At 34.8% G+C, this 15,556-nt stretch overlaps 1 protein-coding gene and 1 pseudogene across 1 annotated transcript; both read left to right on the top strand.

The window, feature by feature from the left end:
* The first annotated feature begins 971 nt into the window (after window positions 1-971).
* LOC120148555 lies at window positions 972-10,325 on the top strand (annotated as a pseudogene).
* A 933-nt stretch (window positions 10,326-11,258) lies between these two features.
* On the top strand, window positions 11,259-12,260 carry LOC120148591 (protein disulfide isomerase-like 1-6). The gene is made up of 2 exons (XM_039161666.1): window positions 11,259-11,896; window positions 12,168-12,260. Exons 1-2 carry the CDS (start codon window positions 11,385-11,387, stop codon window positions 12,190-12,192), a joined length of 537 nt encoding a protein of 178 aa, XP_039017597.1. The 5' UTR covers window positions 11,259-11,384; the 3' UTR covers window positions 12,193-12,260.
* Window positions 12,261-15,556: the final 3,296 nt, after the last annotated feature.

A 15,556-nucleotide genomic window follows, 5' to 3' on the forward strand; every position in this document is an offset into this window, starting at 1 on the left:
ATATGTTGAAGGCTCTAGTTTCATTTCATTTATCAATGGTGTTATGGATTGGATGGTTCATTTTCGATTTCAGAGTCAAATGCCTGCTAAAAACCAGGGAGGATTCAACAGAATGCCCACATATATGTTGAGGATGACGAACGACCAAAACTGTAGCTGCTTCCTTTCATTACTCCATATATAAAAGAGAAACTGTAGGTGCTTCCCAATTTCATTACAAAAATCAGAGCTCCCCCCCCCCTCCTCCTTCAATTTCAGCCTTCTGCAGACATGATCCATTTCAACTTGTCATTTGCTCTAGTTTTATTTTTCCTAAATCCTAATATACAGATTCTTCTTAAGAAACTAAATAATTAACAAAAGTTGATAATCTTTAAAACACTTATGTTACTGTAAACCATGTATAAATTGTTTCCAAATTCTAATTAAATCAAATAATTATTAACTCCATTCTACCTTCTGACAATTGGATATTCTTATTAGGATTAAAATATAAAATAGTCCTTAAAATTTATAAGTTGGATTAAGTTAGTCCTTAATTTGTTTTGGAAGGGTGAACGCTCATAAAAAATTATTTATTGGGGTAAATTATGTATTTGATTACTCATCTATTCTAGTATTTTTATTTTAGTCACTCAGTTATTTTTTTAAAATTTATATCTAAAATTAAATTTCGTTTTTATTTTGATCATCAACCATTAATTATTTTAACGAAAATAATTATTTATCCCGATATAATAACAACTTTAATCGCTCAACTATTCTAAAAAATCATATTTAACATTAATTTTTATTTTTATTTAGTTCATTGACGGTTAATTTTCTAATAAAAATAACTACTTATTTTGATATAATAACAATTTTAATTTTAAAATTCATATATTTTATTAATCATTGCTTCAATCAAAATAACCCATTAAATACTGGCCTCTCTTCGCTTTCTAGGCTTTGAAATTCCCACCTTACTGTCACAATTCAAACAACCATGGAATCCATTGGAGTACTGATGGCTTGCCCCATGAACTCTTACCTCGAACAACAACTCGAGAAGCGTTTCAAGCTCTTCAGGTTCTGGACAGTGCCGGACAAATCATTGTTTCTGGCTTCTCACAAAGACTCCATCCAGGCGGTCGTCGGAGACGCCTCTTCCGGTGCCGATGCTGAGCTGATCGAGGCTTTGCCCAAGCTGGAGATTGTTGCCAGATTCAGTGTAGGAATTGATAAGATAGATTTGGTTAAGTGTAAAGAAAAGGGCATCCGAGTTACCAACACCCCTGACGTTTTAACCGACGACGTGGCGGATTTGGCGATTTGGGTTGATATTGGCGGTGTTGAGGAAGCTTTGTGAGAGTGATCGGTACGTGAGGAGTGGCAAGAGGAAGAAAGGGGACTATGTTTTGACCACTAAGGTTCGAACTTTTTTTTGGCATCATTGGGCAGTTTGGGTTTATTTTATAATATGTAGTTCGTTGAATTCGTTTCAATTTGTTGGTTTTTTATGTTTCAATGATGTTTTTAATGATATTAGCCTTTCTGGACTGGTCTTAGATTATCTCGAATGTGTTATTCGTTAGTGTTTATATGGTGGTGCTTTTACTTTTCAAAACTCAGTAATTTTTAATGGCAAAGAACTCATTTTGTTTTGAATTGGTACCAAGTTTTTCTTTGTTTTGTTTGTTGCTTGAAGTGCATTTTGCGCTTCTCATTAGCGGTTAAGTGGCAGGCAATGTAGTCAGTGTTGTTTTTTTTTGTCTGAAATAGAATTTGATTTTAGAATGATGTTTTCCAAAATAATTTCATGTATGGAAGCAATGAAGGATGCTTGCATACTTGTATAAATGGAAGTGTGTGTGTGTGTAAATATATATAGCTCCACTGAAAAGTATATTTCTTTTAATTGTTTTTTCATTGAAAAGGTACATTTGTCACAAATCCTATTTGAAGTTCGTAATGAATTCACTGCACATTTTGCATGCTGAGAAATAAAGATAGATGCTGGTTTCGTCATTCCTGGTTTTAGATTGAATCTGTATATTTATATATCATAATAGTTGTTTTCATCGTGTATATCGACTCTGGGTCCAAAAGAATCTGGATACTGAAACCTTTCTTATACTATTTGTAGTATACGCGTTTAGTTTCAGATGCAACTGTATGCTTGTCATCTTGGTTGGTTGGTTGTCTCTCAAGCTTCTTGAGTAATTGCTTTGTGATGGCTGCATGAATTGATTTGGTGTCATCGGCATCACAAATAATCTGCATATTGTGCTCGATGATCATGCTAGAATTCACCCAGTGGTACTAATTTCCTCTCTTTGTATTTCAGCATTTATTAGTATATTGCAGTAACTTTTAGTGGCCTATACTGATTTATATGATGAACTAATGCTTTACTAGGGTAGTCATATTGAAAAGGAATAGTAACTTTTTGAATAATTCTTGTGCTTGCCGTCTTCTTCAAATTGAGATAGATATGGCATACAATCATCACTTCAACACTTATAGTTCTTCAAATTGGATACGGTACTGTTTTATTCGCTTTAGTAGAACTGGGGAGCTAATAATAATAGTTTATATAGGGATGGATGTAGGATTTCATGTAAGGGGGACGAAGTTGTAAAATTTAAAGGGATAGCTTATAAAGTATTGGGGGGCAAAAACTTATTTTCAATATAAAATAAAAAGAAAATATCTAAAATATATATGAATTTAAAATTTTCAGGGGAACGACCGGCCTCACCCACCCCTCGCTAGTTCCATCCCTGATTTATATGCCCACACAATTCTCAAATGATTGACTGCTCACCTTTCTGCTTTTCATGAGGTTTTAGTGATTTAGTCAGTCTTTCATGCCAGTGGGATGATAGTCTATAACTACTTTGTCCAAGCTTATACTAAAAACCATTTAATTGATTTACATGCACAACTACAACTACCTGCTCAAGAAGACTACAACGGTGCATGCATATTGTGTTGTTGATTTTGCTTTTTGAGGTGCTTTGCTCACCTTTGAAAGTTTCCTTCTCAACTTTCAAAGGAAGAGAATTTTTTTATGAGATTATATTCTCATCATAAGATTAAAAATAAGAAGGCTAATCTTTTGTTGTTTTAGATTGTGAAAATGAATTTTTCTATTGAGCTTGGTGTTTATTTTCTTTGAAAATTTTGAAGAAGCTGTATGAAATAATAGTGACTTTTGATAACCATTTTTAGGGTCTATTATATATGTTTTCATCTTTTTGGTAAGAGAGACATTGAGATCGAATTGAATCTTGATTAAACTTGGTTCTTCTTGTATATGCGTCATATTACGTTAGATTGGATGGTACCAGATTAAAGAGTTTCCATCCTTTTCCCTTTTCACTTTGTTTTCCTTTTCATCATTTCAGTTCACTGGGAAAAAAGTTGGCATTATCGGTCTGGGAAGGATTGGTACGACAATTGCAAAGAGAGCTGAAGCATTTAGCTACCATATTAGTTACCACTCAAGAACAAAGAAACCAGATATCAAATACAAATACTATCCTAGCGTTGTCGAGCTGGCTTCCTGTTGCGGAAGACGGCTATCGATAGAGCAAAATCGCAACTGATAATTTGAGAAAATAAAAATGAAGATAAAAGAGACACAAAATTTACGTGAAAACCCCCTAAATAATATAGGGTAAAAACCACGAGCAACGGTTGAAGAATTTCACTATGAGAAAATAAGAATTACAACTTCTCTCGATCTACCAAGGAGAAAACAATGATAATTCTCTCTTGATAAAAAGGAAAAAATAACTCTCAAGAAACTCTCTAAATTCTCTAGTATTGGAAGAAAGCTAGAATGCTTTGGGATGGTTTTGAAGCTAAATGAGCTAGGGTATTTATAGTTGAAGCTTAAGGACTAATTTATAAATACCCTAAATTAAATGACTAAATTATGATTTAACCATTGTCCAAATTCAACAATTGTGTGCTGCCAATTTGCCTAATTAGCCACCCACATGTTTTTTTGATAGCCATCATATTTTGATTTTGAACAATCTCCCACTTAAAGATTTGATTGGAATAATCATGTCTTCACACCATTCTTTTTACCTTGTACCATCATGTTGCTTACGTCTCTGACAGGCCACAAGAGGATCGACACCAAGTAAATTTATCAGTGTTGATTGCATTCGTCATGAAATCTGCTATGTTGTCTTTGGTATGGATCTTCTGCATATCTACTATCCCATCTTCCACCTTTTCACGAATGAAATGGTACTTAACTCGTATGTGTTTTGTCTTTGAATGAAATGCTGGATTCATTGCTAGATGCAAGGCGCTTTGACTGTCACAAAATAGAGAGACATACTCTTGATTGTGCCAAGCTTCTCCTATAACATCTTCAACCAAATTGCTTCTTTACTGACTTGTGTAGCTGCTACATATTCTGCCCATGTTGTGGATGTAGCCACAACTGACTGCAATTTTGAAACCCAGCTTACAACTCCACCAGCAACTTTGAACACATATCCTATAATAGATTTGCTTTTATCCAAATCTCCTGCATAGTCAGAATCTATATACCCATTGATCAGTAAGTTTGATCCTCCGTAACATAATGCAACATTTGAGGTCCCTTTGATGTATCTCAAGATCCTCTTTACTGTATTCCAATGCTCTTTGCCTGGATTCGCCATGTACCGACTAACCACTCCCACTGCTTGTGCAATGTCTGGTCTTGTGCATATCATAGCGAACATTAAACTTTTCACTGTCGATGCATACGGTACTTGAGACATCTCCATACTCTCTTCTTCACTGCTAAGACTCATATTGGAGGATAAATTGAAGTTAATAGGAAGAGGGGTAAAAATTGTCTTACAATCTTGCATGCTGAATCGTGACAAGATCTTCTTCAAGTAATTCTTTTGTGAAAGCTAAATCTTCCTATTACTTCTGTCTCGGTGAATTTGCATCCCTAGAATCTTGTTTGCTGATCACAAGTCCTTCATTTCAAATTCCCTAGCCAATTGTGTCTTCAATTCTTCAATATGATCTTTGTTGGGTCCTGCAACCAATATGTCATCCACATACAACAGTAATATAACAAAATCGTTATCACTAGACCTCTTGAAATAAGTACAAGGGTCTGCATTAAGTCTGTTGTATCCAAGACACATAATGAAGGAATCAAATCTCTTATACCAACACCTCGGCGCTTGCTTTAGACCGTACAGAGATTTGTTCAACCTGCAAACCAAGTTCTTCTTTTCTTTTTCTTCAAAACCTTCATGCTGGAGCATGTAATTCTCTTCTTCAAGATTTCCATGAAGAAAAGTTGTTTTAACATCTAGCTGCTCTAGATGTAAGTTCAATGTAGCACATATTGCTAAAACTACTCGAACTGTTGTTAGTCGAACCACATGAGAAAATATTTCATTGAAATCAATACATTCTTTTTGAGCATATCATTTTACCATCAGTCTTGCACGATACCTCTCAACTTGATCGTCACTATTTCGCTTGATTTTGAAGACCCATTTGTTACCAATTGCCTTCCTTCCTTGTGGTAGTAGCACAAGGTCCCATGTATTATTTTTATGAAGGGCTTCAATTTCTTCTTGCATCGCCATCATCCATAATGAAGCATCTGAGCTGTTTATTGCCTCCTGATATATTGATGGCTCATCGTCCTCTGTTAAAAGGCAGTATGCAATATTACCTTCTATAACATAATCTGAGTGCCAATTGAGACGTCTTCTCACACGATCTGATTGACGAGTTGTTAGAGTTTCAGAACTTTCTGGTTCTTGTTCATCATGTGCTAGTTCTGCTTCAGAAGAATCTCATTGTTCAACCTCCTTTTCCACATGTATCTGTGTAGTCTCTAACTTTTCACTGCTATCATCGTCTTCTTTTCTTTGTAGATTATCTTCTACAAAGATAACATCCCTGTTGATGATCACTTTGCGGGCAGTGGGATCCCATAAGCGATACCCCTTTACATCATTAGTATATCCCTAGAATTTGCATTTTCTGGATTTTGGATCCAGCTTTGAAATTTCTTAGGAGTTGTACATCACGTACACAATACTTCCAAATACATGTAGGTTTGAATAATCAGCTGGTTTACCAGTCCACATCTCCATTGGTGTCTTCAGCTCTATTGCAGTTGATGGAGCTCGATTCACCAAATAACAGGCGGTATTGTCTGCTTCTGCCCAGAATGATTTTTCTAGGCCTGCGTCCCTCAACATTGCTCTTGTTCTTTCTAACAAGGTTCTGTTCATCCGCTCTGCCACTCCATTTTGTTGAGGAGTGTTCGCCACTGTGAACTGTCTTTTGATGCCTTCTTTCTTGCAAAAGTCATCAAATTCTTCGCTTGTGTATTCTCCTCCATTATCTGTTCTGAAACACTTGATCTTGTTTCCAGAATCAAGTTCCACCAATGCTTTGAAGTTTCTGAAAGTTGAAAACACATCTAACTTCTTCTTAATAGGGTACACCCAATATCTCCTAGAGTAGTCATCAATAAATGAGACAAAGTATTTTGCTCCGCCTAGAGATGTAATTGGTGCTTGCCATACGTCAGAGTGAACCAATTCTAGAACAATTTTTCTTCTAGAATTTGATGTGTTGAATTTCAACCGGTACTGCTTACTTGTTATGCAATGCTCACACAAAGTAAGTGATACATTTGTTAAGCCTGGAAGTAGCTTTTCTTCCACAAGGACTTTCATTCCTTGTTCTGACATGTGTCCAAGTTTCTGATGTCATAGCATTGCAGAATCTGAACTACATGAGGCAACATAGGCTTCTGCTTCTAGCAAAGTCTATCCCTTCAGCGTGTACAAGTTTGCTGCTATCTTTTCGTCTTTCAACACCACAAGCGCTCCACGAAACACCTTCATGATTTCTTTCCGTGTTTCAATCTTACTTGCATTATTATCCAACAATCCGTAGGATAATAAATTTTTCTTCAGGCCTTTCACGTGCCGTACATCTCGAACAACTTTAATTGTTCCATTATACATCTTCAATTTGATGGTTCCCACGCTAACGATCTCTAAGGCATAATCATTGCAACTATACACAGATCCTCCTGAGACAGGTTTATAATGATGGAACAATTCTCTTCTTGAGGTCATGTGATATGTTGCTCCCAAATCAATGAGCCATATATCTGCAAATCTTTTTCTGCCTTCCACGGTGGTTGACGCTTCACAACATAGAGCATCTCCATCATCTGAAATGTTTGCGGTATTGCCTTGTGGGTTGGAGTTTTTATTTAGACTCCAACAATCCTTCTTCAAGTGACTCTTCTTTCCACAGTTGTAGCATTTTAAAGTCTTCTTGCTCCTCGACTTTGATATACCATATTTGTGACTGCTGTTTTGGCCACGTTCTGTTGATCTCCCTCTCATCGTTGTCAATGTTTCTGCTTGTTGCAGATTTACTTGTCTGTCTTCCTTGTTCTTGCATCGATTTTCTTCTTGGAGAACAACAGCTGCAACGTCATCGAAGACTAGACTGGTGACATTACTGTTTGTCAAGTTGATGATGAGTTGATCATACGAATAAGGTAGACTTTGAAGTAGAAGTTCAGCACGTTCTTGTTCTCCTATTGTACATCTTAAGGATGTAAGCTGAGAAAATAACGTGTTTAGTGTGTTTAAGTGCTCCGTCACTGAAGTAGATTCTGACATACGGAGAGTGTACAATTTCCTCTTAAGGAAAATTTTATTGTACAGCGATGTGGCCTCATACAATTTGGTGAGATGATCCCATATCTCCTTAGCTGTCTTCTTCTCCTCGATGTTTGACAATACTTCATCTGCTAATGCTAGATGAAAGTTTGCCATAACATTCCCGTCCATTTCGATCCATTTGTTGTCATCTGTGAAATCCACCGGCCTTTCACTAATAGCTGCTAGACAACTGTCTTTCCTCAGGATGACCTTTATCTTCAATTTTCACAATGGGAAATTTCTCCCATTGAATTTTTCAATATCAAATTTCGTTGTCATAGCTTCTATTACGGATAGCTCTCACTATTTTACTATCGTGAATAGTTCTCTAGAACCTTCAAAGAATGTGTAATAACTTCTTACTTTCTTATGTTGGAGGATCCGCATTTTGGTGGCAACCACAAAGACAATAAGCAGATATTACACACTGTAATCTGGCTCGGATACCAATTGTTGCGGAAGACGGCTATCGGATAGAGCAAAATCGCAACTGATAATTTGAGAAAATAAAAATGAAGATAAAAGAGACACAAAATTTACGTGGAAAACCCCTAAATAATATAGGGTAAAAACTACGGGCAATAGTAGAAGAATTTCACTATGAGAAAATAGAAATTATAACTTCTCTCGATCTATCAAGGAGAAAACAATGATAATTTTCTCTTGATAAAAAGGAGAAAACAACTCTCAAGAAACTCTCTAAATTCTCTAGTATTGGAAAAAACTAGAATGCTTTGGGATGCTTTTGAAGCTAAATGAGCTAGGATATTTATAGTTGAAGCTTAAAGACTAATTTATAAATACCCTAAATTACAATGACTAAATTATGATTTAACCATTGTCCAAATTCAACAATTGTGTGCTGCCAATTTGCCTAATTAGGCGCCCACATGTTTTTTTTGATAGCCATCATATTTTGACTTTGAACACTTCCCATTGTGATATCTTGGTTGTTTCTTGTCCCCTGACTAAGGAGACCCACCACATCATCAACAGGGAAGTCATTGATGCGTTAGGTCCAGGGTCGGCCCTGAGCCGGGGCAGGAGAGGTACCTGCCCAGGGCCCATAATATTCAGTCGGCTCAGTGTATATGTTTTTGGCCTAGAAAATTTCAATCAATGCCTAATTTTCTCACTGAAAATTATATACATCAACCCATTTAATCAGCATATAGACTGCGTATATCTTTCATTTCATTTAAAATGATCAGATGATTTTGTTCAAGCATATGATCTAATAAATTTATTTGTAATATGGGAATCACCCATGTGATCCAATGGAAAAGCATTTGGCAGCAAATCACCATGAAAAAGAAAATGTATAATGTTAAATAAGTCTTTAACGTTCGATTAAATAATCATTTTAATCATTTTTTGAATCATTTTAATTCAACGTTTTTAAGATAAAAAACCTCTAAGATTTGACTAAATAGTCACTTGATTTTTTTTAATATTTTGGTACCCATCGTTTCATTTTAGAAAGAAAATATGTATTTTAGAGCGTTGATAATTTGTTGACTAACGATTTTCATCCATAGAGGGATTTTTTTTACTCCAAAATAAACTATTGGATTAAGAAATGCTTAAACATGATGTTTAATTTAAAAAATGCTTTTCCACAATACAATATTTTTACACTAAAATCAATGATTTTGCATTAGGAAATGCTAGAATGCAATGTTTTATAAGTATTTGTATACATAAATATATTTTTGACATTGTATTAAATTATTGTTTGTTTAATTTAATAAAAAAAATTATAATATAAATTTTATATTACATATTTTATTTTATTTTATTTTATTTTTGAATTAGGGGCTTATTTTTTTTATTTCGACTCGACCCAAAAAATAGTCAAGACTGGCCATGCGAGTTCACATATGGCTATGCGTGTTCATTTTCTGAAATGAAAGTGTTTTTCTAAGTTAAAGATTATTTTTTCTCATAAGTTAGAGATTATTTTTTTCTCATAATAAATTAAGAGAAGCTTTTCTAAAAAGAAATTGTTGAAAAATTATTTGAGGTTAACAATGTCACAAAAAAGATTGAATGAGCTACCTATGTTATGTAATGAAAAAATATGTTGAAAAATATTGATGTTGACTCTATGATTTTGTATCAAAAAATGCTCGAAGACAATGTTTTCTATAAATTTTTGTGTGCTTTAATATTTTTTTAACACTTTTGAGATGATAATTAATTACTATTTGTTTATTTTAATAAAAAAATAATATCAATTTTATATTATATATTTTTTATAATTTTTTGAAATTTGAGGTTCATTTCTTTTATCTCGTCCTGGGCCAAAAAATAGCCAGAGCCGGCCCTGGTTAGGTCCAAAGGGAGTCCTCATCAACATTGGGAGAGACCCTCACCTTGATGAACCTGAGCTGGTTTCTGCATTAGTTGAACTCCGGGTGGGGCTTGATGTGTTTGAACACGAACCCAACGTACCGGAAAAGCTCTTCGGGCTTGATAATGCAGTGCTCGTACCTCATGTGGAAAAGTGATACTGTGGAAACCTGCCAAGCTATGGCTGATCTTGTGATTGGGAACTTGGTGGCACACTTTCAGAAGAAACCACCGTTAACTCCTGTGGTGCTATAATATTAGTAGATTGCCAACTTCAGATTGCTGCTCTCATTTATATTTTCATGATTTTAAGGACATTTTATGGTAGAAATTATATGTAGATGATTGAAAAACCTTCTACCTATGGGGCAAATATTTGTTGCAAGTTGAAACTTGAATAAAAATTTAGCCATCCTTATTGATTCTTCATACAAATTGAATGAAAAGTATTTACTGATTGCATATGTTAGAATATTATAATAATATAATAATATTATAGTTTGACCTAATGATTAAGCACTGGATCTACCTTAGAAGTTCCAAATTCGATCCTTATTAAGACTATATATTCTTTAATTTTCCCACATCCGTTGCCATCGTGTGACAGTGACAGTAATGAAATAACATTAAAAATTATCTATTCCGATACAAAATTTAGTAAACGGGGATGGAAAGCTTGTGAGTAGGAAGCACCGGAGGGAAAATTTTGCCTTTGGTCGGTGATTCTACAAGAACTAACCCATCAAGGTCGAGGGGGACGCCCTATCATGCACCATCGAATCCCGGGCAGTCTGTTCCAGGGATCCTGTCTGCGATGCCATACCTTCTTTTTTTTCCTCTTCTTTTTGCTTGTTTCCTCTTCCCACTTGTAAAGCTTGTAAATTCTTTTTTTTTTATGACTAAAAATTTGAATTTTATCATTTGATTAGAATATCTCTCATCATTCTAATATGTACCAGTCTTTTACTTTATTTCTGATATTAGCGTTGACCGCCCCCGGCTCTAAAATTCAATTAATGCCATCCTTAAAATTACTTAAATTTGGAATAATTTAATTCACATTTAATAAAATTAAAATAAAAGTAAAAGTAAAGATATTAAGACCAACCAGTTCATTTTTTACTAACAAAACTGTTTACACTAGCAAATCTGTCCTCAAATTAAAGCTTGTTTCTCATTAGGGAAGAGGAAAAACCTAAAAAAAACCCAGAAAAACAAAAACATCTCTTCCACCACAGATCTGATCCGAAACTTTCAGATTTCTTTACCTCCATTGCGGAATTCTCAAGAACCCTCCTTTGCAATCTAATCACCATGTTTTTGTCCAAAAAACCCACTTCAAAATTCCTTCTCACTCTCACCTTTGTCCTACTACTCTCTTTTCCCATAAACACCAATGCCTTTGATCGCACCAGCTCTGAAGATGATTCTGATGACTTTGAACAGCTTTTAGCCCTGGATGAACAAGAAGATCAGCTACAACAAGACCAAGACTCTATCAGTAGATTTTCGGAAGCAGAGGTGCTGAGTAAAGCAAAAAGGATAGTCCTTGAACTCAACAGTGATAATTCCAAGAGGGTTTTTGACGAGAACGAGTTTGTTATGCTTTTGGGGTATGCTCCTTGGTGTGTTAGGAGTGCTGAGCTTATGCCTCACTTCGCTGAAGCTGCTACTTCTTTGAAAGCATTAGGAAGTTCCTTTGTGATGGCCAAACTTGATGCTGAAAGGTACCCCAAGGTAGCTTCTTTGCTTGATATTAAAGGGTTCCCTACTCTGATTTTGTTTGTTAATGGCACTCCTCAAGCTTATGCGGGTGGATTTTCATCGTAAGTTTCTCTTCTTTGTTGAATTTTAAATTAATTTACAGTGGATAATTCGCTTTGGAGAATTCTGTTTTCAGATGATAACTACATTTAAAAACAATCTCTTTTCGCTTAATCACTTCGATGTCAAATCGGATTCTTTAGCCTTTGTTTTCATATATCTTCTTCTACTCTGCCACGTTCTAAGGTGCATGGCTAATATATAACATTGTCTTCTAGTGTCTCAAATTTGTTAATGCGCTTGTGGAATGTAATCATCATGGTGTTTTTGCAGGGATCTAATTATGAAGCATTTATAAAGGCAGCAACGACTGAAAATGAAATCCAATTTGCTGTAACAAACAATGAGGTTGCAGAAGTTCTCTACCCTGATATTAAAACTACTAATTTCCTTGGGATTGTTAAAAATGAACCGGAAAGATACACTGCTTATGGTGAGTTTGTAATTTGGAAAACTGCTTATTGTGAATGGTTCATGAGTTATTTATTTTCTACTTTTAGGTTTCCTTCCTCTGAGTGGTTCATATGTGAACATGCAAATTATTTTAATGTTGAAATTTGTAATCAGTGATTGTCTGGAGTAAGATCTCAAATAAACTTATGGACTAATGACTTCCTCTGTTCTTGTCTCTCTCTTTTTCCCCTGAATATCAGTGAACCAGAATCGTTGACAGATTAATAACATAGCTGTCTGGTTTTACAGAAGGTACCTTTGAGATGGAGGTCATTTTGCAGTTTCTGGACTACAACAAGTTTCCATTGGTTACTAAATTGACTGAACTAAATTCTGTCAGGGTTTACTCCAGTCCTGTCAAGCATCAGGTTTCCATGCTTCTCGTCATTACCTTTTATTGTTTACTACGTTCATGGTTTCCATTTTCTTTTCCTTTATGTATAAAACTATTTCATATTTCTTTTTCCAAATACGAACTTATTGATAGCACTGGTATAGCAGTCAAAATATTGGTTGCAGATGGGAATTAATGTAAAGTTAATAGGTTTCTTATTTTCATAAATCATTTTTTAGTATTAAAAAATATGTCACGTGACATTTTTAATGGGTTAACGGCCAAACTTAATGGTCCGTCACGGCTGGACCCATTTTAAGTGTTGGAATGAAACATTAGGTATCAAATTGAAACGAAATAAATGTTAGAACTAAATTAAAAAAGGGGCATATGTTGGGTACCTTTTGTATAATGAAGCCTTTAAAATACTTAAATGCCTTTAATATTTATTTATAATAATTTTAAGGGTAAAGGAGAATAGTTCAATTTATTTTTGGTATGACCGACTTTGGTCACTAACTTAAGAATTAAGGGTACATGATCTCTAATATTATCGATCCGTTAGATTTTAATCCTTCGTCCATTAACTCTCGTTAACCTTAATGAAAGTATTCGTGGCAATTAAATTAATTTTTAAAAAATCACGTGCTCCTCTTCTTCTTCTTCCTCCTTCAGTGTCTTTAAATACTTAGAACCACGAAAGAATTTCCCCATAACACTAGCATCATCTTCCTACATCAAAAACTACTGAACTCTTTTTAACAACCTGAAAACTATGATAGAAAAAATGACAAATAATCTTTGGATCGATGAACTAATCAAGTGATCTTCTTTCTTCTTCAGCTTTTCTCCATGTGTTGCTTTTATTGTTGTTGTTTCAGAGACAAAAGTTTAATCACGATCCTGAGTCAGTTGCTTGGACAATACTTGTGTTTCACAAATGCAAACTATGATGGATATACAAGTTTCTTAGAACAAAAAATCAACTCAACACCATCCACCAGTAGCGTCTGTTCTAATTGATAAATGCTTTGCTATTTGAAACTGTAGCCAACAAGTTGCATGCTCTTAAAACTTGCTTTATTTTTCAAGAGAAATATCAATTTTAAGCTTTAGATGATCATTGTTTTTACGGAAATTCTCTCCTAATTTATTAGCTTTTATGAATTTATGTGAAGAAAAAGAAGAAGCGTCTGTTCTAATTGATAAATGCTTTGCTATTTGAAACTGTGGCCAACAAGTTACATGCTCTGCTTTGCTATTTGAAACTGTAGCCAACAAGTTACATGCTCTTAAAACTTGATTAATTTTTCAAGAGAAATATCACCTTGAACCATTTGTTTTATGTGCCTCTTAACAATATCATTCTTATTGCAAAAAATACCTGCAGGAGGGTATTCAAAATCAGCATCTAATATTGGTTGCTTAAAATCAGATTTCGATGGTTCCTTCCATTTTGCCTGATCATTAGGCTTCCGTAACTTGTCGGATATACAGAAACTGTATTGATCTGGCTTCACCACATGTATCTTCTGATGCATCAAAATCATCCTCAAAGGATGATGCAGTTGGCAAAACCAAAGACGAGGGTTGTGCCGTCGATTTTTTCAGGCGTAAAGTTGAAGATACCACATCTTTCTTAGGATTCCCCCCTTTTGAAAGACTCTTCACTCTGGATGGAATTCCAAAGTCTAAGGAGGTTAAACGATGGCGTTCTGGTGAAAGTTTTATATTATTCATGTAGTCCCACATCGCTCGTTTCATAAGGCTACCCCAAAGCCTACGAGCTTTCCTGTTGATACATCGGTTAAGTCTACCCCACCTTCAAGGTGGTTCTATGACCCAGTTTTTTTCCTTCTAAATTATTATGAAATTATTCCTTAAAAGTAATCTCTGACAAATATGTGAAGAAAAAAGCAACTAAAACAAAGAGCAGACTAACTTTAACACCCTCCATTCTGTATCGCAAATAGAAATAGCTAAATTAAACAAGAATGTCCTGGAAAATTAATGAAGTGCATATCTGAAGTATGTGCCGCAAAAAGGAGAAAAAAATGTTGCTAGCCAAGAATTAATTGGAAACAAAATTTCATCTGCATATCAACTCCAGGTGTATTTGGACTTCTAACCATCCTTGTACTTTCAAATGTTTGTTGTGATTGTAAATCTGAGCTCTTCAAAGCCAAGAGACTTGTATGACTTGGAAAGAAGAGATGATCCATAAAGTCTGAACTATTTTATATAGCATTTTGTTCCCAGTATTGGCTGTTAAGACAAATGTACCATATATCCAGTTACAATGGGATTATGATCCAACTTCAATATCAGATACTATAAACATTTATTTTATCAGTTATCGTCTCCATGATGATTGAAGTGTGCCAAAACTAAAAAGCCAAGTGATAAGTGAACACAACATAAAATGCTAGCTTTTTTACACTGCTATTGCATGGCATGATGAACATATAATGCTCTAGCAAAAAAGACAAACAATCATTTGATACAAAACCTCTGAAAAATATAATTGAACCTTCTGAGATTGCTGTACATAACCGCTTAAAATAATTTAAGTGAAAACTGGATGTGGTCAGTCGCATTGCAGCATTTTAAATGAACCCGGCTTGACCTTTGATCTTTGTAACAGGCTTGACCTTCTCTTTGTCTGCAACAAAGCCTTTGAAACTTTTCTCAGGCGCACGACCTCTGCCTTTGTTGTTCCAAATATACGAAATAAATTATTTTAAAGGAAGAGGGCCCGGATTTTAAAAATTGGAGAAAAATTATGAAGATATTACCTTATAATAAATTAATTGAAACGGGTAATATAATATTTTGAATAATGAGATATAATATTATATATGTAGACATCCGTTTT

Source organism: Hibiscus syriacus, unplaced genomic scaffold, assembly GCF_006381635.1.
Source record: "Hibiscus syriacus cultivar Baekdansim isolate YM2019G1 unplaced genomic scaffold, ASM638163v2 tig00110963_pilon, whole genome shotgun sequence".
NCBI lineage: Eukaryota > Viridiplantae > Streptophyta > Magnoliopsida > Malvales > Malvaceae > Hibiscus > Hibiscus syriacus.

Excerpts from the sequence above, each read along its gene's own strand:
- LOC120148591 (XM_039161666.1), top strand. The coding sequence starts at position 11,385 with ATGTTTTTGTCCAAAAAACCCACTTCAAAATTCCTTCTCACTCTCACC. Across the intron at positions 11,897-12,167 it reads TATGCGGGTGGATTTTCATC|GGATCTAATTATGAAGCATT; the intron begins GTAAGTTTCTCT and ends GTGTTTTTGCAG.